The following is a 26,095-nucleotide window of genomic DNA, read 5'->3' on the forward strand; positions in this document are numbered from 1 at the left end:
CTCTCCAACTAGGCCTTACAAGACACTGGTTCAATCAACAGCAGCCACTGGTGGCCAGTTTATTTTCGGGCTATTGCTGCCACTTGTCCAGATGGAGCTGAAATAGTGCCAGCCATGGTGAGGCTCCCGGGGCAAATGCCAGAGGTGGGAGGTGGGGCAGTGTCCAGAGCACCGGCCTCGCCCAATGGGCACCTGCCACACCTGCACTGCTGCTGCTTGTGGAATAAAATCCTCTGCTGCACTGGCCACATGCATTTGCCTCAGAAAGACACGTTTTTGTCTATTACCTAGGAAGGGAGAAAAATTAGGCAACCACAAATTTGATTTTGAGTGTAATAAAACTAGTTTATTTACACAGTAACATGAATGCCACGGAGTACACAGCAAAGTACCACAGCAAACCAGAGTGTAACTGCCCCTGATCACAAAGGAAGGCTTGAAGTTTATATACTTACTTATATAAAAATGTGTAAATATCAATATGAAGCACCAGATAAAGCAATGCAACCAGAAATTCCAAATACAAATTACCCACAAGAATGGAACTGAAAAAAAAATTAAAAGAAATTCCCTTATTCAAGGCATTTAAAGAAATCCCATTTATAAAAGTTCACTGATTTTGGAATCCCCAATTTAAAAATAAATTTTCCCCTTTTATTAAAAAAAGGAACATATTCTTAAATGCTCAGCATAATTAAATTTCAAAAGAAAAAACCCAAGGATTTCAACTGCAAAACCTGCTAATACCAACAATCCAAAGGACAAGGAAATAGGAGTTTTGAGTCATTTTTGAAGAGGTGTTATTTATGAAATTACTATATTAAAATTTACACACTCTTAAAATATATATTATATATACAATATATAATATATATATATTTTCAAGCAAAAAGGGGCAAAGAATACTTTTGGGATAAAAAATTCATATACATACATATATATTAAAACATGCCCACATGCACTCATATATATATATATATGTATGTATATATGCATTTATGAACAACTATTTCTTCCATATTAAAAAAAAGCTCCAACCTCTTTTAAATCCCTGAAATCTTCCCCTTAAATTTATGGAAACAAAATCTTTATAGTCTGAAGTAAAAACCAAATTCTCAAATTCTGCAGAGTGGTAAAATGCTTATGTACAGGTAAGTTGAGTATTTCATTTCTCACCGGCAACTCTGCTTGATCTGAAAGCATTCTGTGGTTTCCAGGTAAATGCTGAGTGGAGCACCAATGCAAGGAGAGTTACAGGAAGTTATTTAAATTACATTCTACACCTACTCAAAATCACCATCCTTCTAATACTGCATCCAGGTGAGTAAGAAAATCCAGACAAATGTCTACCAGAAATTCTCTGCAACACAGCAGGGAAAAAGACTTGCTCCTTTTGGAGTTGAGGGTGCCCTTATGAAATTTCTCCCCAGTGTTCTGAAAAGTATTTTTTGTGTATTCTTCTCTTGAAGTCTTTGAAATCCACATGATTGTTTACAGAATATTTCCACAGGTGTATTTTTATAGAGGTATTTAAAATTCTGTTCTTTACTTCCTTGATGTTATCTTACTGCATAACTAAATCACAATCACATCTTTCTCTGTACTGGCTGATGGGCTTTGATTGTGCTCCAGGTCTTACAGGAGTTTTAGCAGAACCAACACCACCTCTGCAAAATCAGAGTACAATTGATGGTCTGGTCATGCAGTTAAGTACTGTTTGTATTGAGAAACAGTCAATTCAGAGAAAGGGGGGAAAAGAAAGTGCATTAAAAGGTCTGACTCAGTTTCTATTGTATCCCTCAGAAAACTTAAAATTGCTTTAAATAAAACCAGGATAATTTATTTTATATTTACATAAGGATTTGTTATTACAAACAAAAGAAATTAATTTAGATGGGAATCTCAGCACAAGAATTCAGAACCAGATAAATTTTATTTCAGCAGCAAATACATGTTAAAATTAAGGACCTACAGTATGAAGCTGCTGAATAAATTCTGCAGGTAGCTGAACCCTAACACACATATTTAATTTAAATAATATTTTTTTCTCTACAATATATAGGAATTATCTTGTATTAACATGTCAAGATGATCCATTCATACTTTGTGTATAGGATGTGTGGAGCATAAAAGATATAAGGTGGAATATTTTTGTAAATGCTACCTGCACTCTTCTCTGTGGGGCAGCAACATGGTATCCTGTCTGGAGTTACTGATTTCATCAGTCTGAATACTGAATACTGTATTTGGACATTTCAAGGGCTCCAGGAGAAAATTCTGGATTCCCTCATTCCTAAAAATTTGTAGGCAAGCTTTTACCAGTAGAGTCTCTTTACACTCACCTGGTTTTGCATATTGACTGGATCAGATGTGATAATTAGTAATAAGTAATTCCCATTTAAAAAATACAAAACTAACCCACTTTCCATATCATCTCAGGAGCAGTTCTTGTAGCACTCCCGTTTGAACAGAGGCTCGCGTTTCCCAGCCCGGCCCAGGGCTGGCTGTGCAGCACCTCCACCCCTCCCGCAGGAGCAGCGCGTTCCCCCTCCCGCTGCTCCCAGGGCAGCACGGAGTCTGCAGCAGATTGTCGGAGCAAGAGGCTTCTCCCGATGCCTGGTCAGGCTGGAACAACTGACTTGGTATCCACTGTTATGCTCCCTGTTCCAGATCCCAAATTTGAAAGCCCAGTTTTGTTACTTCAGGTTTATGCTGTACTACAAGCAACTTAAAGGAACCCGTTCACACAAACTTTATGGAATAGATCAACCCAGTATCACACAAAGTACAGCATTTAATTTTGTAAAGTCTTTTGCATCTTTACATGGGCAGTATTATTTCTAGGGTTGTTATGAAAATAATAAGATTTACACCAACTGACCAGCTACATTTCAGGTTTTTGAAAGGCACTAAACATTGTAAATCCAATCACTGTGCTCTCTCTGTAATATTAGAGAGGGTTTGCATGGCTCTAAAAGGATCAGAAACCATTCATCATATTTTTTCAAATAAGCATTTGATTTTTCCAGAAATTAGTTTGCACTGGAAAAATCTTTAGAGTTTATGTTAAAAATATTTGAATGACAGCCTTTATTAATAGAAAAATATATATTTACAGTCAATACTGTTATCTTAGATTTGCAGCTCTTCCCATTTCTTGAGCTCAACTGAAAGTGCGACATTGCTTAAAAAAAAAAAAATTCAAGATCTGTGCACATATTCAAGTATGTTCTAACATGCACAGCCAGGGGTTTTGTTCCTGCCATACATAGCATCCTGTTACAAACAGAGCGGGTTTTTTTCTTTTTGCTTAGCAATTATGCTGTAGCATTCTTAGGATTTGTTTACAATCAGTGTAATGCATACATTCTTGTATATTTACGTGGCACAATCTGGTGCCAGGATGGAGAACCTCCACAAACACAGTTGCAATCGTCAGTTATGGGCAGATCAGCAAAGTCAGCCTCAAGCTCCTCAAGGAAGAACTCAGGCCAGATCAGGTTCAATTACCTTGGCCATTCTTTCTTTTTAAAGGAAAAAATTACACAACATTACAAATTGCTAAAGTTTACCCAGTGCTGCACAAGAAAGAGGTTGGTAGTGAACATCTATCCATGCTTGATTATACTGCAGAGCTAAAATGAGTACTGGTTCCTCACAAAAGATACAAACTGAAGTTAGATAGCTAGAGATACAAAGGCGTTGGACCAGCTGCATTAGTAAGTACAGTTGTACAACATTCAAAATCCAACTTTGCATGTGCGTGTTGACATCAAAGTGACAGTGGGAACACGTGTCCCTAAACATGGGAACACCCAGAGGCTTCAAGGGATCGCCCCACTGCAATGCCAAGTGGTCCAAGAGTTACTCCTATGCCTATGTGAGCTAGCTGGAAAGTCAGGTGCACACACACACCACGGAACAAACACAAAACCAGACCACGGAGAACGAGAAGCCCCACTGGCAGCTCAGCACACTGTCACTAATAGCTAGTAGGTAGTACACAAGTGACTTGCCATGCTTGGTGTATGTGAACTATGGGAGCATTGCCCTCCTGTGTCCAGAGAAAGCAGGGCTGCACTGAACAGGAGATTCTTTGTAAAGGTTCTTCTACAAGCTGCTCAGCAGTAGTGCAGAAGCTTTCTTTCCTGATGTAGAGGAAGTACTTCAACTACATACATTGCACTTGGGCTTTTAATGCACTGTCCTGTTTTTCTGCATCAATGCCACCATCCTAACCTTCTTGCCAAAAAGAGAAAGAAAAACATACATATTACATTAAAATATATTACCCTTATCCTTGCCTGATCCTTCACTGATACAGGTGAATCAAACAAAAGAATAATCAGAAGTTTCAAAAAAATCCTTAGAAAGGTAACGAAGACAGTCTATACTACAGCACAATCAATGTAGGCTTCCACACGCCATTCAGCTGAGCTCTGAGAGATGCCAGAGGAACAACACAGACACATCAACCCCTCGATGTATGGCGTGGATCCAGAGCTACTCTTGCTGACTTTAAGCCTGCAGGACTGTTCAGTTTCCATGCATGTGGTCCAAGAATGCATATGTTGTATAAAGTGGCTATTTGTTTCAAGGCTGAAGTGAATTGATTCCTCACAGTTTCAACAATTAAAATGGAACATCAATCCATAAAAAGAACACATGGATATCTGTGCATTTATGTGCCAGGAAAGTAAAGGAAGGGGCTGCAGATCTAGCATTGGGTAAAGGCTGGTGTGTAAAGTGAACACTGTAATGTACAGCTTTAAAAAATAATACAAGAATTGCACATAGATCCATAGAAGAGAAGCACAGGCTCATATCTATGGCTGTCTGCTTTCCATCACCCAGGTCAGAGTATTCAGGATCGCTTTTCCCTCTGCATCCAGATCCATTCTTCAGAGTAACTTGGGAAACAACTCCTAGCCTACCAATATGAGCAAAGACATTGTCTGTACAGAGGTTCCATGGGAAACAGCTGTTAGGGCACAGAAGGAAGTCAGCAGTGGCCCCTAAAAGTAAAAAAGCTCCTTCAAGTTGAGGTTTTAAAAATTTTGACTGTTCAATCCTCACTGTTTCCTGCTCTAGTCCAAAGTTCTGTCTGTGATGCTCTCTGAGCTCTTCTGACAACATTCCATTTTTAGGGTGTTGTCTATAGCAACATTAGAAAACACTGGTTACAACAGGCAAGAGATCAGCAGCCAAGCACTTCTGCAGGAAGTGTGGATCATGATGCTGTTCATTGTGGCTGCCAAACTAAACAGCTCCCTCAATAATGAAACAAGTGGTTTTGCCCCCTTGTTTTTCCCCTTCAGAGAACTGTGCCCACAGTAAAACTATCTCCATGTTGCCTGTTAGCTACAGACAAGCTCTAAACATTTCTATCGCTTGCCAACAAACCTGCAAAGCCAATTTCAGTCTCACTTTGCAGTATGGCATAAGTGACAAGAGCAGACCAAAACAAAACAGAAGAGGTGGCTTTTATTTTCATCCCTGATTCATAGCAGTGATTGTCAGAGAAGGTTATGTACGTCCCATCCATTTCAAGTCAAGCTTTAGCGCTTTTTGCAATGGAAGGGGAATTTCAATGGTCCACCATGTGTTGTATTGTTCTTGTATAAATGTAGTTATGGCTACAGTACATCAACAGTCCAGACTGGTGAACGTTGCCTAGGAAATAGGATAGATAAAATGTGCATATTCTGCTTTTTAATGCACAGGTCTCAAGCTAAGGGTAATGGTGTGATTAAGGCAGCATTGACGAAATCGTGGATCCACGGTTAGAAAAGATATGGGTAGGCAGTGAGGCAGAGGAGGAGGGAAGAGGATTGAAACACAGGTGTTTACTGCTCACTGACACTTGCCATGGTCAATGGGAAAACCGCATCTGGGGGGGAAAGTACAGGTGGTGTAAAGTGTAAGAGAAAGACCAGAAGCTGTTTGGTTGAGACCAAAGGAAAGAGGAGCACAGCCTGCTTGTGGGGGACTGACTAAGCTGAGAGGAAATGTGTGGTAAGTGGAGTGAAAGCAAATGATTGTTTTGTGACATGGTGGATAATTAATCTCACATTCACCACTAATCCATCTCTGCTTATGGTCACTGCTATTCACTAACCAATGCTACGTAGGAAATTATGACCCAGAAGAGGAGGGCAATTTGTTTACTGCAGTGGTAGAAATAGTGGTATCAAAGCTTGCTCTCCTTTTCAGCCAGATATGAATCAAGTTACATACTGATCCAAATGCAGTCATGTATGTGATCAATCCCTAGCAGGCCTGGCAAATAAGTAAAGTTTCTGTCATACTTGGTACAGGATGCAATTTCTCCAGTTAGAACCTATTTGCTCAGAGTCACTGGCTTCAATGTCTAGGCTGTTTTGTAACAATTGTACAAAGTGTGAGCCCTAGTGCAGGCTGGAGTGAGGGCTGGGGCAGAGGTGGGGATGCTTCACGAAAAGCAACAGGCTCTACAACTAGTGCTGCTTCATGAGTCTCATCACAATGCGATGAAGTGAGTCTGTAGTGGCAAAAGCCAGATACTGACAACAAAGCCAGTCTTCCAGAATAATTCCACAGTCCCTCTCCAAGGACTTCTCTGCAAACTTGATCATCAGCAGCGTCCTTTTTATATCGAGCCAGTTCTGAAGTATAGCATCTCTCCGTGAGGGGTTGGAAGATGTACTGAGAGCAAGGAACAAGTCCTCACGTGGACCCCAAAGCAAACACTGAAGGATTCCTTTGGCTTCTGATATCAAGATCCTCTCTGAAGGGTTGGGATTCAGCAGGCAGCTGGCAAGTTGTTGAAGCCCTTGAGAGTAGAGGGAACGGCAAGGTATCTTGGGCAGATCAGCACAAGTGTATTCTTTCTCTTTCAGCTCTGGATTCTCATCAAAGGGGTTGGGTAAGTGCAGCATTTCATAGATGAGGATGCCAGTCTGGAACTCATCACACTTCTTGTACTGCGTTGCAGTGATGATTTCTGGAGCCAGGCGGGACTGATCCCGTAGGACCTCAGGATCCACCATATGACTCTTCTGCTTGGCCTGGGAGAAGTTGCTCACAATTAATCTGGCCGGGCAGGCAGTGTTGGGATTGGGTTCTGTGGCCTCAGGGCCCAGGGTGCTGCCTCCCGGTCTGGAGTGAACCAACAGCAGGTTCTCCAAGCGCAGGTCACAGTGTGTGATGTGGTAGGGCTTCAGGTGCTCGAGGCCCAGGCACAGCTGCAGGAGCAGCAGGCAGACCTGTCTCTCGTACAGGTCGGGGCTCTTGCTGTGGCGGGGCGCGGACTCGCGCACGAAGTCGGCCACCGTCAGCTGCGGGACCTCCCGTGTGATCACCACCACGCGGCTGCGGGGCTTGCTGATGGTGCCCTGACTGCTGGGGCTGTCCCTGCGGGAGGCCTCTGGGCTGGAAGCAGCGTCTCTGTTCTTCTGCTCAGCTTCTTTCTCCTCTTCTTCCCGCTCTTCTTCCACATCCGGCGCGTCGTCATCCTCCCACGGAAGGAGGCGAACTGGCACTTCAGCAAGGAAATGGCCACAGTCCTGCTGGATGTTGAAGTTGATAGCCAGGCTCTGCCGGATAGACAGGCTGTGGTAATACTGCTGGGATTCCTTAGCCTTGCTCTTACAAATCTGAGGGAAAGAATAAACAGAACAGACATAATTCTTTAATTTCTAAATCCTATATTTTTAATATGTACTTTGTTGATGCGATCTCCAGTATAGGCCCTAAACATGAGCAGTGAACTTTTTTTTTGATGAACTGACCTTGGCAGATTGTCTTAAGGCAGTTTTCAGTTTTAATTGGCTAGTAAGCAACTGCAGAGCAATACATGCAGGCATCTCTCTCTCTGCATAGATGATCCAATGGAAAGTCCAATTCTGGTTTTTAATCAGAACAGCAGCTGATATATGGTAAATGCACAGCAAAGTTTTTTACAGTTGCTTGTCTACCTGTATCATTTTATTGCAAGTTCTCTCAGCTTTGTGTAAAGCTTGAACAAGATAAAAATAATAACAACAGGGGAAACAAAGAAATATGCATGAAGTATTTGACCAAATGCTTGCACATGGCTGAGTTAGCATGGCATAACAAGTCAACCCCTGTCAGCTGGGTGACTGATGTTTGCTTCCTGCCCATTGTAACTGGAACGGAAATCCATGAGCTGCAGCAGTGTGTCTGCAGTGAGGGGGGTACGTGTGCATGGCACAGGCTGCTTTCAGGCAGGTTTGGCTCAGGTGATGAATGGACAATCAGTAGAATGTGGTACCTTAATTGCTTGCCATCAATTATCAAGATCCAAAATATGGTTTGGTTTTTTGCCATATATACTGTGTTTATGTCCAGAAGTATCTTATTGATATATACATTATCAACATAGTAATTATCCTCATTAATTGTTTGTTCTCCTGTAACAACTGGCAGCTCCAACCCCTGATGAAAGTCACTGGACAAGCCCTATAAGGGCCTCTGTTTCTAAGGCATTAACTGATTAAAATGAAAAAGACTCAGCTGTCTCGACCTTTGCATATTAACCTCAGTTCTACTAAATTCAGAGAGATCATTCACAGCATGTAAAGTTAAGTGTATGTTTTGATCTTTTACATGGTTAGAGTATAAATATTAATTTACTGTAATGCACCAACAGGTTTTAAGTGCAAAGCTCAGAGAAGAAAAAAGAGGAAGTCATCTCTCTCCAGACGAAACTAGAGCTTCCCTTAGCTCATTTCTGAAACCAAGGAAAGCCAGATAACTAAGGTCAACATGTCATCACCACCAACAAACCCAGATCTCATCCTAACCTCAAATGTAAGCATTAGGTGACTTTTCTTCCTGTTTCTTGTTTTTCCCCTTCTCAGAACTTCTGTAGTGAAGTTATAAACTTACCTTTCAGTAACACACACATAAATTTTTCATATTTTACATGCTATGTGGTTAAGAAATAGAAATGTGAGATTTAATCTTTTAAGGTAGTTGATCAGAAAACTGCATTGTCAGACAATCATAGAAACTCAGACAAAATTTGTACCAACATTGATTGTCCTCTTGTCTTTGAGACTTTGCATATTTCCATACTTCACAAGCACATATATTTCTCTACTCATTATGTACACTAAAACTGCCTGTTTGTAACTGCCACAAACTCACAAAACTGATTTGAAAAATGCATTTTCTAGTCAACTTTATTTATGAGAGGAAATGTTGATCTTTACCCTGTTTATACAGCGGCTTTTCCTCATTTAAATTTTCAAAGGTATTTTACCCTGTTAGAGGTGAAGTGAGTTCTCAGCGGCATGTGTGTTCCCAGTCCCTTCTCTCAAGGGTTATAGAGGCAAAACTATAGCAATAACCTTTGAATTATATAGAAAAAGAAAATGCCAGCTGATTGTCTTTGAGACTGAAGTCCCCAGACTGATGAAATAGTTAATACTGCACAGAAGACAGAACGAGAAAAGCTATATAGACAGACTCATATATATGTGTTGAATGTACACACATGCTGTGTATCAAATCCGACTGGGAGAAGAGCTATTAAGGAAAACAAAATTGTTCCATCTTCTATGCCCTTCAAGTCCTTGGCCTTTTTCTTGCACAGCCGGCCATGGGAATATTCAATTCCAACTGCAGAAAAGGTTCAGCATATTGTAATTCAGCCTTTAGTTTTTAAAAATACTTAAGTGACCTAATTTAAAAAAACAACAAAAACCCTCATTCTGAAATAGTTTTTAAAGTCAAATTTACTTGCTGGTAAAAAATATTGAGAACCACACTTGGCCTTAGCTACTGGACTCTATTTCTTAATCCACAGAGGATTTCTAATGCTACCAGTCAGCTAAAACTGATATTCTGCTAGGAAAATATAATCCACAAAGTATGTGCTTGGAAAACAATATACACATCTCAGTTTGGTAAATTTAAGGCTTTTTTAGAAGTTGATGGAAAGGATTTCTCCTTGCCAACAAGAAAAGAAAAGCAAAGGAATCAAGACCTTTTCCTAGTTTGTAATTTTAGTGCTAGGCAGCCTCATTTTCCTACTTCAGAGAATGTTCTCAAATTTACTACTATTTCAGTTGAAGTTTGAGATAGGATCTGTACCTCTCAAAATCAGCTTTGGTTCCCTCATTTTAGTAAGCATGGCCAATCCCAGAGCTGTGAGAGTACAGAAGGACACTTTCATCCATGCTTTATGGATGTGGTGATGCTTCTCCATAGCAATGGCTGGCCATGCACATCTGCATACAAAGGCATCCAGCTGTTGGTGCAGAGGATGTTTTTCCTGAGCCAGTGGCCTGCAAGGCCAGTCTCATCTATTTAGTCATCCCCAAGAAACACCTCTCTAGCCTACTAAACCCACCCCAAAGCAGTTCTGCTTCTTTATCTTCTTTATTTTTCTTTCCACTATTCAATCCTAAGTCAACTTTACTTCAAATTTAAGTGACAGCCCTTCTCCTAGCTGATTGGCTAAAAATTGATTCCTGATTCCCATCCTTGAATATGATACCTATACAACTGGTGAAAATGTAACTTTTCCCATCTTCTTTGTTTATTTTTGAAAATACTCAGCCCTTACTTCTCCTATATTTACTCTTAATTATCTGATTTGTGTTGGTTTTTTCTGGGTCCTGCCCATGTATTACATCTTTCTGAAGAGTGGTACCTATAATGAATTCAGTATTGCAGCTGAGGCCTCTCCAGCATTCAGCAGAACAAAGCTTTGTGTCCAATGATCCTTGGAATACTTTGCAGAAAGAATAAGTTACATTACTAACTCCATGTGTTCCTGAAAACATTCAGAGCACTGTCCACTCTAAAGTAGGAAGCCACTGAAGGGCCAAACTTTCCCCAAAATCAGTTCTTAAACTTCATAAGGTCTTGCTTCAGACTCCTCTCTGTATCAATAAAACAGAATATAAGTTATCAACAAACCAGACATTAAATACTAAATAGTATCATAATTAAAACCGGCACTAGAATGACAGCATTCATTGAAAGAGATTTTCCCTCCTTATTGTACTGTTAAGGAATCTAACCAATATAGGGAAAAAAATCTCTGAACCCACAAATGGCCAGTAGTGATGGCTTTTGGACACTTCCAGTTCTCTCGTTTAATACAGAGAAGTAGATGGGTACACGAACCTGCATTCAATAGCTACAAAGACAAGAGAGCTGAGATCTGATTCGAGATGTATTTTCTGCTTCTTGCTTTTTGTTTCCAAACACCATGAAGTGAGAAGGGGAAGAGGCAGCTGGGTTATTTCAGGCTGATTAAATTGCTGACTACACAAACACCAAAATTTGTTCACTGGGCAGTCTGCAATTGCCAGGAGGAAGAGAAAGCTGGGCTTTCTGGAGGCAGCACCCAAACTCAGAGTGTGATAACAAATTAGACACCTGTCTGAGTTCATAAAGTGCTTTCTAGAAGACAGACTTGCAGTGATCTGATGTTCCTATCAGTGTCTGGCTTCTCTTCAGGTAAGTATTGGGGTTTTACAGTGCACTATTCAGATTCTTTTACATTGCAGGTTCTACTCAGAAGTCTACTTTATATTACCATTTTGCAGAAGAGTAGTAAATACTGATATTTAAGACCATCAATCGGTAATTATTCTCACCCAAGCCTTTTGTACTGGAATAACTCCATTATCACCTAAAACTACCATCTGAATGACAAAGATTAAAAACTTCCAAATTGTTGGGAGTTGGAGTCTAAGTTATGTGACTAAAGTCAGTATTTACATTTGAAAAAATTTAGGGAACATATTGTGAAATTTATTGGCCTCTCTAGCAAGTATTTTCAACTGCTGGTGATGAATTGCTATGAAGTGCACACGGAGCTGCTTTTCTGCTTGTGATGGTTAATTATGTGTCAAAGCTGGGAAAAAACATATAGCCTAGTTTCCTTTGCATTTTTAAAACTTTTGTCTGTTCCAGTCATCTGCTCAAAAAGATGGAAATCCTGTTGCCTTTTACATATAGAGTATCCTGAATACCTGTTTTTTGGCACAGGAAGAAAAGGTGAAAATACTTTGACTAAAACACTAACACAGAAAGTAGGATCAATGACTCATTTATGATTTGCTTTAATGAAATACATCCAGATGAGCTATGAAGATATGGTATGTGATAACAACTGAAAGGAGGGTGTTGATAAGGTCTTGGCCAGCCTTATTTCATGAGCTGATAAAGAGCTGGTTGTTCAAAAGATGAAGCAATGTTGGTGAAAAACCCTTCCATATGATGCAAGAAAGCATCAAGAAAAAAGGAGAGTATAAGTAGGAATGAATGCAAAGTATCCATGTTCCTCTTCCATGCACTGTCATCATGGTTATTTTATTTAATGCATCCACATGAACTGAATGTCTGTCACGTTTATAGGGACAGGACAGGTTTCTTTATCCCCTGCCATTTCAATTTTCCTCAGTGCTCCTAGCCCAAGAAGCAGGATTTGAACATTTCAGAGCTTCTGCAAAATGTTCTGCTTCAGTTTTTTGTCTTCCTTTATGAGTCCTGCGGCCTCCAGTGCCATCAGCTGACTCTCACTTTCCCAGCAGGGAATCTCATTTCCACTCTGTCCCATGCATTTCACACGGCGTCAGTGAACTTAAAGCACCACGAGTATTGTGGGAAATGAATTTACAAATGCTGAAAATGAGAAACACAGAAGATCACAAAGACTGTACCATCTGTGCCACTTTGTTGTTTTGCACAGAGGGACAACTGCAAATGAAATTCTGTGTGGAATGAAAGCTTGCTAATCCCAAATTGATAGCTTGTTCTTGGCACAAACTTGTTTTCCAAGGAGGCCAGTTTGATCTCTGATTGACCTCATTTTCTTGATCTGGCCTTGGAATAGAGCTTTGACTTTTTAATGATGTGCCAAAACACAGAATTCTGTTTTGCTGTGACTGAACTGTGAATGGGCTGGAAGTTGAATGTACATTGCTTTGTTTTGATCTGAAGCACAAAGTTCTGGGACAGCCTTTAACAATGCTTCTGACAGGAAGCTCCACTAGAAAGCTGAATTACCAAATAAAACAACCTTAGCACACTGTGACAAACTAAACATGACTAGGGAGTAATTGTCAGCTGCAATACGAAACTGCCAGCTGCTTACCTCTGCATTCCTATGTTTTATAGCTGGGACACAAACCTTACCATGAATCCTAAGGTTTTACTGCTAGGAGAACTTCTGCCCTGCAGCAATCAAAGCAATACATTTGAACTGCTCCTTCTGAGCTGTTGCATCTCTGCAATTCCTGTTACCTCACCTGACCAGCACTGCCACACGTGCTGGTGGCCAGAGACAGCTGGGTTTTATGGCTGTTGTTCTGTGCAGCCTCTGAATCATGGCTTCTGTGAGTCAGCCTGTGATACTGGACAGTGTCTGCTTTGAGAGTTTTTAATTCTGAAAGTGGAACCATTTATGTCACTGACCACAGCAGTTATATTATCTGTTATTCCTTCTGAGTAATCTAATTTATGTGTTTATTTTTTAATAAAAGACGTCCCTACCACATCAGTGTCTTATTCAATTTGTGTCAGGACACTGAGTACGGAACTCATCCAGTCTGCTGTGTCCAAAGAGCTGGTGCTCTGTGCTGCTTTTACTTTGGTGTAACCTTTTCACCATATATTTGGAATTACTGATAAGACTGTGGTTTCAGGGGAATGTTTATTCATATTGCCCCAGATCTACCAACAACTTAGAAGGTGGTACTGCACTTAGGTGAAAGAAAAACACCGCAGGGTTTGGAATTTTATGGAAACCTTTCTTGAAAGGGAACTTAATTTTTCCATTTGAAAAAGTACTTTTCTGATCATGACTTATGTACTAGTTTTATTTCTAATGTTTCAGTCAAAATAATTTCCACATGGCTTCCTGTAGCTATTTTTGCACTGGGTGTTTACTAGCAGATTAGGTGAGAGTTGAAGCAAAGAGCACAGTAAAATGCTGTGAAACAACACACCCCCCTATGAATGTTTCCTCTTATATTCACCCCAACAGAACAAGTTGTGCTTGTTCTCCACCAAATTTATCAGAGCATCTTTTACTGGTGAAACCACCAGAATGGAAAAGTGCACTGGTACATTCACCTCTGCAAATCATTCATTGTTCTAAATTTAATTCAGCAGTAGTTAAATGGTCAAAGCTGAATTTTTAACAATGCTCTTGTAATTATATTTTTGGAGATAGAATATGAAAATGTCAATTTTATGTATCAAGACTATTAGCACTGTTTGTGGGTGAAGCTATGATTTTCTACAAAGAGAATAATAATTTATAAAATCTCATTATGACATTGTTTCTCAGATCTAATAATAAAAACATAAAACTCTTATGTTTTAAGTTTAAAAAGATAAAACTCTTAACTGTCTGAATTGTTAGCCAGTGTTGCTCGGGTAGTTCTGCAAAACTAAAAAGAGCTGCATTAATTTACATGGTCCAGAGACCTGGCTCCATATACACTTTCAAAATGTATTTCTAAGACTTGATCCAAAATAACAGGAAGACTGTTTTAGATTCAACTGGCACACCAGTAGTTTTCATCTCATTGCTTTCTCCACCCTGTTCTGGGGATGAGGGATTTAAAGTGGCAGGAAGACATAGGTTATTTGTTGAAGGTAGATTACTATGTAATTTGGCTCACACAAAATACACCCATGGTAGTAAAAACTAGCATATTTGTTAAAGCTACATTCCCCAGTCTCTGTGTAATGATACAGCAATCTGTGGTTATGGGCTTTTGGACAAATCTGATCCTGGGCTGATGGCTTATAAGTCAAAGATCAACTTGGGGCCAACACCTTCCTCTATCACATTAAGTGCCCAAGGGGTATTTTCAAGAGGATCTTTTCCTCTCATCCTAACAGCACAACAGCTCCTGGTGACCTCCAGCTCAAGGATATTTTGTGGATACTTCACTCGCATCTATTACAATGCAATAAATCTTGCTAGTCAGATAACTAGTTTTAAGAAACCTGAATTATGAAAAAGAAAATTTAGCACCTATTTGAACATGTTACCCTGCTGTTCTTTCTTATCTCTGGCTTTCTACAAGAGAAATGTATTTCAGAGGACACGAGATAACAGACCAATGACACAGGTCTTGCCTGTCAGGGAATATTTTAAAGGCACATCTGTGATGTGTAAAGAGATATTACATTAGTGATAACTCAAACGTGCCCATATAGAAAAATACCATTTTGGGCCCTAGAAGCAATCATTTTGCATCATTGTATTAAAGCAAAACCCTCCAAGCCAGCCATGAGCAATGCCAGATACTGATTCTGAACCACAGCTGACTGCTGCTCCTTGGCTGCTCCGTGCCACTGGACATGGCAGCTCCAAGTCATCCATATTTCATTTCACATCTTTTCCAATAAGAAGTCCTTAATAATTAACGCAATATAAATGGTTAGACCCAGATATCTGCATTAAAAAGATACCTCTTCAGGTCTCAGAAAAACATATTAGCTGCAGCAATCTTACCCTTCAGTTTTTTTATATCTGACTTGTAAACAGTCACGTGGGAGTGGTAACATTTTGTTCCTGTAAAGCACCTTCCTTGTGAGAATGTGAAATATAAGGAATAACAGCTCAGGCCTCACACATCTGTGTCAGGTAATAAATGTTTTATCTCAGTTTCAACAAGGAGGAGTCAGAAGTACAGTGATTTACTCAAGGTCACACAGGAAGCCTGAGAGTGCTATGAGTCTCAGCTGTCCCTCTCACTATCTTCCTACCAGATAAGCATTGAGAAATGCAGAGATACAGCACTCAGAAAGAGCAACCCATATAAAAGTCTATGAAATAACAATATCTGGTGAGATAGCTGCCAGCTAGGCACTCATACATTAGCAGTAAATCTAGTAAATCTTATTTCTTTAATATAGCTGAAGAATTTATAAGGCAAACACTGATGGCTAGGCAGAGCTTCTGAAAGGCTGGTAATGAGCATTGGTGAAAATCTAAGACCTTGTACGGGAACAGAAAGGTCTATTACCTTAGAATTTACATTTAAAATTACATGGTTCTGAAAATAGAGAACTTTTCAATTTCTTAAGAAACTTTCCCTAACTAGGAGTGATGATTTAATTTCCTCTGCATGCAGGTGAATCAAAGGATTTTGTTACTGCGAGTTCCCAAAAAACTGCCAACACACGTTAAAAGAATACAGGTTTTCCTTCAAAATGTCCTTAAGCAGTGACCATAGCAAAGACTAAGATGTGTTGATTCCTCTTTCGGTCATTTTGGAGCTGCACTAAAAACACGCAATTAAACAGCAGGTACCAATGCCGCAGATGGGTGTGGACAGAAGGAAGAGCCTGTATCCTGGGAGCCTTACTTCTCACCCATGTGCCAGCAGTAGGCCTGTCACTATGGAATGTGGTGCAGAGCGTGCCTGCTGCCCCATCCTGCCACCGATCCCTCGGCTGAGCATTTCTGCAGCCCCTCTCACCTTGACCGCGTAGTTGTTGAGGGGATCTTTGGCGTAGGAGGCGGGGTAGTAAACGGCGTCGCCCGCCTCGCAGCACGGCTTGTCGCTGGTGAGCCGGAAATCCGACCAGCTGTCCACCCCGAAGCGCAGCTGGTCCTTCTGCCCGGCCATGAACAGGTCCTCACATCTCAGCGCCAGCTTCTTCAGCGAATCCGCGTGCAGGCTCCGGATCTTGCCCACCACCTCCTCTCTGTTCTCGATGCCTCGATAAAGTGCTTGTCTCTGCGGCTTCTGCACGCCTCGGCCCTGCTTGGCCTGCGAGAGGCGCCGCCCCGTCAGGGACTCCATGCTGTTGGAGCACCGCTCCTTAACACTGAGAGTGGTCAGGCTGGAGACGCTGTTCGTCGCCGAGGTGGCTGCCCTCAGTTTCTCTGTCGGCCTGTCCAAGGAATCTCCCGACTCGTTGTCCAGGACCTTGAGCTCCAGGCTGACTGAGGAGCAGGCGCTGCTTGCTTCCCAGTTGGTGTCAATGTCATAGGTGGGGTTGGCCATGATGCACAGGTTGTTCTCCAGAGCCTGCTTCTGGAGATCTCGGGGAGTTGGCTCTGTGTTAGCTCTCAAAATTGTTTTCTTTGGCAGTGGAGGTGGTGTTGGCTGCAAGTTGTTCGCTGTCTCCTGGTCTGTCAGCCCTCCAAAGGCAATGGCATCATCCAAAGCTCCCTTGGGTTGCCTGGGCTGCTTTGGAGGGATCATGGCTGCTCTGGACTGCCCTGTGGAATAAGACAATAGTAAGAGAAGATTAAAGTACTTAATGTGTGCTGCTCCTGCGTGCACTCTGCAAAGAAGTTTAAGGCAAAAAATCCCCCAAACCCTGACTAGGACCTGCCCCCTCCTGCAACATTTCAAAAACCCCATGATACATATATGAAAAGATGAACTAATTAGAAAGTAAACGACCAAATCAGCATCATATACATCTAATTACATCCAGCCAGTCTTGATTTGACCTTGGCATATATAGTGAAATCAGCTTCAATGCTATCAGCACTGCCATTTTACATCCAGCAGACCAATGATAAGAACTGCAAGCAAAAACCAAACCTCAATTTGACACTTTGGCCAAGTCCAGTTTTAGCAATTACACCCAGTGTCCTATAATTTCTTCTGCAGTCAACTGACTGTAATATTATTCCTTATTTTCTATTCAAATGTGCTAAAACTAAGGGTGGATAACAGTCCATAAAACAACTGGGAAATGTACTAGACAGGCTGAAAATCCTATTTCAGAATAGAACCCAGAAATGCCAGACACAAATAACACAATTTAGATACTCTGGTGGTCACGCAAGGCAGTCAGGATTGCCCCAGCAGATTCACACAGTGAAATCAAGGAAGTTAAGCCAACTTTCACTCAAGTTGACACGTGTGTTGCCATCAAGAGCAGGATCATATTTTGACAGAAATAGTTTCTACCCTGCAATTAAAACTCCTGTGCCCTCCTCCTGACTGTGACTTCTCTAATGCATTTGCCTTCCTACCTTGCCATAGGTCCCTTTATTGGCAATGTAACATTCAGAGATGACTAGACCCCACTTTACTCAAGAGATTCCAAATGGCAACTTATGTACACACAGGCTGGGATTTTCTAGTTTCAGACATTTGTGTGAATCCAGGGAAGATAAACTTCCTGTCATGTATTTTGGATGAGTTTTATCAAAGGCACTTATGTTTCGTAAGTGTCAGAGTCCTTGGAAATTCAGAATAAATAAATTACAATAATATAATAGAGAATAAAAACAATAAACACAATAAAAATGACCAGCTTGCTGCTCTGGGACAATTAAACTGCTGTTACTCATATCAAGATGAGATGCTTCCAATCAACTGCTGTTTTCATAGAAATTATTTTATAATCTTTCTACTTCTCCTGGGAGGTTCACTGACTTGTCCTGGTAAGGTACGAAGCCAGCTCTGACAGTTGAAAACAGCAGACCTGAAATGGATGCTCTGAAGAATTGCAGCTGAGCATCTTTTCTAGTAGGGGAACAGACACTATAACTATTTGACTATTTATAACGTACTGAATCATAAAATAATTTTGGCTGAAAAGATCTTTAAGATCAGAGTCCAACTGTTAACCTAACACTACCAAGCCCATGAAATCCTTGTAAAGAGAGGACTAAACTGGAAGACTAGGGGATCTAAGATTCAGATCTGAATTACATCACTTCAATCCATAATTCATAATTAATGTCTTTGCAGTTTTCAAAAAGAAAGAAATATTAGCTTCCTTTGCCTGTTAAGGTGTGTGGTTACAGTTTTTATGAACACTACAGAATGTGAAATCCACATGGCCAGGATGTACCAAACCCTGCAATGCTGGGATAGAATGCTGACATACACCTCCTAATTTCAGAAGATCAGAGAGGATCATATTTTTATATGTATCCTCAAACAAAACAGCCTTACACTCTGCTTTTTAAACAATTGTTCTCTTTTCAATCATCCCAAGAAGACAACATGAAATGAAAGTTCTATTCCTATCTTTTATTTAAGCTCCAGAAACCCTCAGAAGAGCCTTATGGATTTAATGATAAGCCCGGCTATTCCAATGTTTAAAAAACCAAGTTCTGAGCAGGAAATTCTATCAGTTTTGTACATACCTGATATTCAGGGAGGACTGAAAATTATTGTAAATGTTGCCAAAAATAATGTAACTCTTGGAGGGCTTGGGGCACCCTATTGCTCCTTTGTATTGCAGCGAATGTTTGCTGTGCTGCAGCTTCCAATTCTGGTGCCAGCTGGGCACTACAGGAACTCTGTCATGAAGCTCCTTTTGCAGAGGTGAAGTGTGGTATGATTCCAAGTCAAAAGCAGAATTGATGTCTGTGTGTCAGACACACATCCAGATGCCTTTTGCTTAATCCTGGGACAAGTTCATTTCTACTTGATATCCAATTCTCTTACTCATGCAAATGTGTGTCCTCTCCCACAACTGCTCACTCTTACAGAATCTGTGACCTATGTACTTCTCCCCAGCAACACTGTGCTAAAGATCACTTGCCTATTTTCTCCTCCTCACCCTCCTCCCCGCTCTGCTGAGACAGCCTGACTGCTGGGTTTTACAGAGACACTGTTCAGGAGGCAGTCTGCTAACAGGCCTTGCTTGTGGGACTTCCTAACCCAAGCATGCATAGGTGCTAAAGGGAAACAGTGAAACAAATTAGAGCAAGATGCACATCCTGAGCAGCAGCAGCAGCAGCCCTCTCCAGGAAAGGTAAGATTTATAACAGTGTTACTGCTTGATTCTCTGCTGTCTGCTTTAATGACTCCATCCTCCAAAAGCCACTCACACAGAGGAGAGTGTTGAGACTGCAAGCAGTGTTGTTTTTGCTCAGCTACTGGCACTGTGACATCCAAACAGAATTGGAGAAGGTTTTCATAACCAGAAGTTGTTTTTTCAGATGTCTGGAGGGGGTGGTAGGTTCCAGAGAACTGAATGTACAAGTCATTCTGTAGTTACTGTTTCAAGTACTCTCAGCTGAGAAAAAATGAGTTTGTATAACATGCTATGTTACAGTGTAGTTTCTTCCCACAAGAACAAGTTTTCCATATTGAAATCTAACCATCTGTATTATCCAGCTGAAAAGTTTCATGTCTGCACTGTTTCTATGCTGAGTTCTAGCACTGTACATTTCTTTCATAGCTATTGGGCCTGTCTCCAGCTCAGCTTTCCCCAAGCATGGCCCAATTTTTATAAAATCATTGCCTAGCGAGAAAAAGATTGTCTTAAATGTCGTCCTTGTCAAAGGCACAAGAATGTCTTTTTGCATAGAAATGCTAGCAGAGCATTGATTTCTTTTTCTTGCCTATCCTTTCCTTCTCCCCTTGCATGCTTAAACTCATAATTTCCTTACCTACTGCACAGACTATCCAACATTGCAAGTTCAGCCTCAGCCACACTCTTGGGAGGCAAAATGAAGAGGAAAAACAGGGACAATATTAGGCTACCACTTTGAAAGATCTTTGAAGTGGATTCCAGACTGCTCAATGACAGAAAAAAAAATTAACTCTTTACAGACAGATGATTTCTAGAGAGCTTTAAATAATTCTACAGTTCAATGAGATCTTCCAATATAGAATCTCACTACACGATTTAAATATTATTGCTTAAGTCTCCAGACACCATGCAGAGCTCTGAAACTCTGAAAGACATCTGAGAAAGGCATTTAAGTTTAATTTTTCTGGGTAACTGATTTATCATCAGACTTTGCATTGCAGCCTATTTATGTTAGCTGCTATCAAATCTGACATCACTCCTTAATAAACACATATCCTGACTGATAAAAATAACCAAACCATGAAAAGAACCCACAAATGCATCAAGTACCTTCCAACCACAGCAAAAGCTACCAGCATGCTTCACAGCCCCCAATTCCAATAAATGGTCTCCATGTATACTACTATTCTATAAAACTGTCCTGTACACAGATTTGCATTAAATCCTCCATTGTTTACACATGTAGTGTTAATTGAACAGTTAAAACCTCACCAGAATGATTATACATGCTGGAGAAAGGAAAGCTACCATTTGTTAAGTATCACTGGTGATGCACGTCCAGCATCTCAGCAGTAATTTGAGACTGGGCACAGGTCTCTTGGTAAGAGAAGTCTCACTTTGTTTGCTTGGTGACTTGTCAGGTCTTGCTGCCCACTCTCCATTGCACCATGTTAGACATTACCTGTGCTAATTATGTACTGTACAAATGCACCAGACTGATGCTATAATCACTGTCTGTCACTGAACTGTCAGTTTTCATCAACAATGATCTCATTACTTTATTTACAGCCTGGCTAAAGCACTCTTTTCTGCCCTGGTCTAACTGACTGACTGAGGCAATACCTCATGGCAGACACTATGATTGGATTGGGATTTTTTTTCCAGTGCCAGCAATCACAAAGCCTAGAAACTCAGCCTCCTTTTTTCTCCATTTCCTTAGGTGTAAAGAGAAACACAGCTGATAATGAAATAACCTATTCTTTTTTCAATGGCAGAAATGCTATCCCGAGTACACTGAGAATACCTTAATCTACTTACAACCATGCAAATTCAATCAAGTCAATTTCCCCAACAAATTCAGACAAAGACAGAACAATTTAAAAATTTGTAAAGGAAAGGCTTTGTCTTCCTTATCATCAGTTACAGGGCTTACCTGAATTAACTTCTGTAACAATAAAAGAACCACTTACAAAAGAAACAACCAGGCCCTCCCTTACACATTTGAACATTTGTTTCTTCATCTCAATTCAAGTGGCAGCCTCTGGATTTTGTTAAATAGTTGATACCACAGGTCTCCCTCTCTGCAGTTCTGCTCACCACATGAGCACCCACACCATGATCAAGCCAGACGTTTTCTTTGATAAGCTGAATGGATTCAGATTCTGAATTAGTCCCTATGAAGTGCTTGCCACAATACCAGGCATTTGCAAAGCTTTTCTTTAGAGCCTGTGCAGTTTTTAAAACATTCTGCTTAAACTGTGGGCACCAGAACCTGACTGTGACCATGGCAGTCAAGAGCCTCTCTTCTCCTACTCAAGTTTCCTCCTACAGCCAGGAACACACCTTATCCTATCATCACAGTGGGATCTCATAAAAGCCCCAACTCTTTTATGTTGTACCTTAATTCCTGGAGGAGAATCTTCTGTTTTGTAAGGTTTGTCTCTTGGAAGGCCAAACAAAATATATTTGAGGGCAGTGCCTGATATAAACTATAACCTGGCTGCTGCTGAAAATTTACCAAGGCTTGCAATTATTTCTGTACATGACACTTCATGACGGCTAAGGCATCATGACATGTCAGAACTTAAGATTAGCCATTTATCAAAGTAGAGACATATTATCTGCTTTTTAATAAAAACCATAGACTGTGTATCAGATGAATTTAAAAGGTGAACGTTGTGCATTATGCTGCAAATTGAGATGTTCATGTGATGTATTTTACAAACTACAAACTGTAGCATGCAGCTCTAATTGCAGCTGAGGCAAGAGTCAAATGTGATGTAACTTCTGATATTATCCTTTCTTCCAGTTTCACATACCAATACTTCTAATTCTATAAGAGATAAGATTTTGCTGCCTAGGTGATGCAAGATATGAAAACAAGTAGGAATTATTCCCTGTTCCTACCTAGAAATCTCTCTGTTGCCATCTGAACTAGAAAGTGAGGTTACTTGAATAAAGCAGAAAGCCTTTGAAGGGCAGCCAGGGAGCTCAGTGCCATTTAGGGAAGCATTGCTCCTACCAGCAGGCAGCTCTCCCAGCCAGAGCCAGGCAAGCCCCAGAGCTAACTTAACCCTTTCACACCAAAAGGCTACTCTGGAGACAGCACAGCTCAAAGTGAACCAATGGTGAGGAGAAGATTTTGAATAAATTGCTAAAGGGTTGACTATTTTTATGGTTTTAAAAAGAAATATTCAGACTTAGGAACAGCACTAATACAGGCCAGGATGGATGGAAGGGATCTCTTGAGACAGTCAGGCAGGGTCAGCTGGAGCAGGTTGTCCAGATCCTCTCCAGTTGGGCTGTGAATATCTCCACAGATGGAGATTCCAAAACTTCTCTGAGCAAGCTGTTCCAGTGTTTGATGGTATTTTGCTGCACGGGACAAACATGGTGCAAGTTGTTCTGACACAGCTAGAACTCAACTGCCTGGATTCTGTCTGCAACGTCCCTGTCTTCTAAATACAGCAAATGTAGATACAGACAGACACCTCACTAAATTGAAAACAATTCATTAGATCTATGAGTAATTCACAATAAAGATAGAGATTTTAGTTTTCCTCCTTAGAGGAAGATTTTCTTGGTAGATGCTAGCATCACACTTGGACAGGATATTTTTCCTCCTTATGCTTTATTAACAACATCTAATTAATGTTTTAATAGCAGAATGCTATATAAGCTATATAAGCCACTAATTCCCATTTAAGCAAAAAAATGCAACACTTTCACTGAATGTTTAAAGAATGTATGCACCTGAGGGTTTAAAGTTTAGTCCTTGATCCCTGAAACCTGTGTGGACATGCCAGACCCCCTGTACTCCTGAGCCGTCTCAACACAATCACTTTACTCTTGGCCAAATGCTTAGTAAGTTGCTGTGTTTACAGGATTGGGATGTTCAAAAAACATGTATTGGGATATCCTGGAATGTAAATAAATGAGAGATCTTGTTGTTCTAGAAAACCTGGCTGGAGGTATCCCTGAATTTGCAGTAATGCAAATCAAAACGCTTTAGAAAATTAGGCTGATAATATTGATACTGTGCACCAGGAGATGCTGCTTTATCTTGCTCCATTATCTTCCAGAGAAGCCCTGCATCCAGGGATCTCTTTAACGAGTCAGAAATTCAGTAATCTTTGAGTAGTACCTTCAGGACATTCATATCTCATTGGGAAGGACCAAAAGTAAACTCTCTGACTAGGATAAGAACAGTTTCAGCCAATAGACGATAGGTGCAAGTATTTTAGCAGTTATTGATGCTCTAAAATAAAAAGCCATATCTTTTGTTGAAGTTTAGAAAAATATTGAATTTCACTTATACCTTCTAAAGAAATTAGGTAGCTTGCTCTGTATTTGAAACCTTTGACAAAAATTCCTCCAAAGAGATAAAACAATGTTAATTTTAAAAATTATTTGAGATGTTTATCACTAAGAGCAATTAAAAGACTGTTTTAAATTTCAGGAAAACAAATCTTTGAGTTTGTTGAATCTTCACTTTCTTGGTTATGATCTCTGAATGAGACTATATATCTTTATTTTCTCTAAATCAATATTCAACAGGCATTAAAAGCTACCCTTATGAAGATGTATCGAGCTGTTCAGAAGAAAAGGCTCTTCACACCCTGGAAAGGTATCCAAAATCTGATCCAGTTCCAGTCCACTCACCTAAATTGCTGTAGGTAGCACTGCAGGTACTGAGATCAGGAGAACGTGGAGCTTCTTCTTTCTCCTCCTCGGCTGGCGGCGCGCGGGCGGACGAGACCGGGATGACCGAGGCGCTGCCCCCATTGTCCTGCTTGACAAACACAGCTCTGGGGACACGAGGGGACAGCTCCTCCAGGGCCGGCTCGTCAGGCACTTGACTGAAACAAACACAACAACGTCACCTGGAGACACCAGCTGGGCACTGAGCATCTGCAGGAAGGGGAATGAGCTGGGAAAGATGTAAGTTCTTTCACCCTCCTTTTCTAAGAACAATTATCTACAGTTTTTATTTTCCTTAATGAGGAAAAATCACTTGTGACTGAAATAGTAACATGTTAGTTACTACTATTATTATTATTATTTTAACATATATAATACAAGAGTTCATGCCTTTTATATAAAAACTACAATAAAATGTTTTACAGCTTGACTCATAAATATGCAGGCAGAATTCTGGGTAAAGCGAGTGGGACTCATGACAGCAGCAGAGTTTAGGGTGCTTTTTGCCAGCGCAAACAATTGTGCCTCAAACAAATATAACAAGGTATAGCAAGGGGGATTAAGTCCCAATAAATGCATAAAACTTCAATGATACTTTTTCATATCCTAGTAGAATTTTGGGAACTGACTCTGGGAAACAGACCTCATTTAGGCCAACAATCTCTTTCCCATATAAAATTTTCCACCATTAAAATCCATCTACATTGGGCCAACTGCAAAAGGCACTGTGCCTGCTCTTAGCTATGAAGTTTTAATCACACTGTGATGACTTATAGCACAGAACCCTGAAAATTGTGCATTTACTTCATTTCCATCGATATATTTATTGCAGTGTAATTTAAAAATTATGCATTATATGCATTAAAAAATGTTGAGATTTAATAAAACCCCACAATCATACTGAAAATATAACAGCAATTATCAATAATATGCCACAAAAACATGTCAGAGCAAAAATATTTCCATGCCTTTATGTTCTCTCACTTGCAGTAACAAATACTCATTACAGGCCAAATCTCAAGAGCATGTGTGCTGTTTGCTAGTTCTCATTACTACAGCCTGATTAAATACACCAGGAAGAATTTGAACTACTTGTGATTTCCATTAGGGATAGGAATGACAGACTTCCATTAAAAAACAATCAGCATGTCATGTATCTGTAGAGATACTTAACTTTTGCGATAAGGATTTCAAACTTCCACAAAGAGTTAACATAAATTATAGGCATATGTCTATGGCAAAGCCAAAACCCTGAAAATCCTGGGACACAAATCTTGTAGCAAGTACAAAGATTCCAACATGCCAATGCTCTGCATGACAAAACCCAGGACAGTGCAGTGAGCACATGCTGTTTCTGCTCAGACTCATGAATTTTAACTGCAGGCTGACACAAACCAAACTCATTAGAACTTGTTAGTAAAAGAGAAAAAATGGCATAAGTTCAAAAAGATGTAATCTTTAATCAGCGTACCATTTTTTGTTCCATTTTAGTACCATGCATAGGAATGGTGTGAAGAACGTTCCATGTGCCATAAATATATCCACATTAAAGAGTTAACCTCAGTAATTTCAGAGTAAAGCAGACATAAAATTAAAGCAGTAACAGGGCTCTCAGGATAAATTAACTGAAGACTTGTAGTTGCTGTAAATAATATACATACCTGCATGCCTC

The 26,095-nt window shown here is 40.3% G+C and overlaps 1 protein-coding gene across 7 annotated transcripts in view; it reads right to left on the minus strand.

The window, feature by feature from the left end:
• Positions 1-319: 319 nt before the first annotated feature.
• The window catches only part of PEAK1 (pseudopodium enriched atypical kinase 1), a 110,113-nt gene continuing 84,337 nt past the window's right edge, over positions 320-26,095 (minus strand). For all 7 annotated transcript variants that reach the window (XM_021543420.4, XM_021543413.4, XM_021543419.4 and 4 more), the window contains 3 exons: positions 24,385-24,581; positions 16,464-17,212; positions 320-7,634 (listed from right to left, as the gene is read on the minus strand). In XM_021543420.4, the coding sequence (XP_021399095.3) occupies positions 6,477-7,634; positions 16,464-17,212; positions 24,385-24,581 (2,104 nt within the window). In that variant the 3' untranslated portion in view covers positions 320-6,476. The remainder of the gene's footprint in view (positions 7,635-16,463; positions 17,213-24,384; positions 24,582-26,095) is intronic.

Source organism: Lonchura striata, chromosome 10 (genome assembly GCF_050655825.1).
Source record: "Lonchura striata isolate lonStrDom1 chromosome 10, ASM5065582v1, whole genome shotgun sequence".
NCBI classification, from domain to species: domain Eukaryota; kingdom Metazoa; phylum Chordata; class Aves; order Passeriformes; family Estrildidae; genus Lonchura; species Lonchura striata.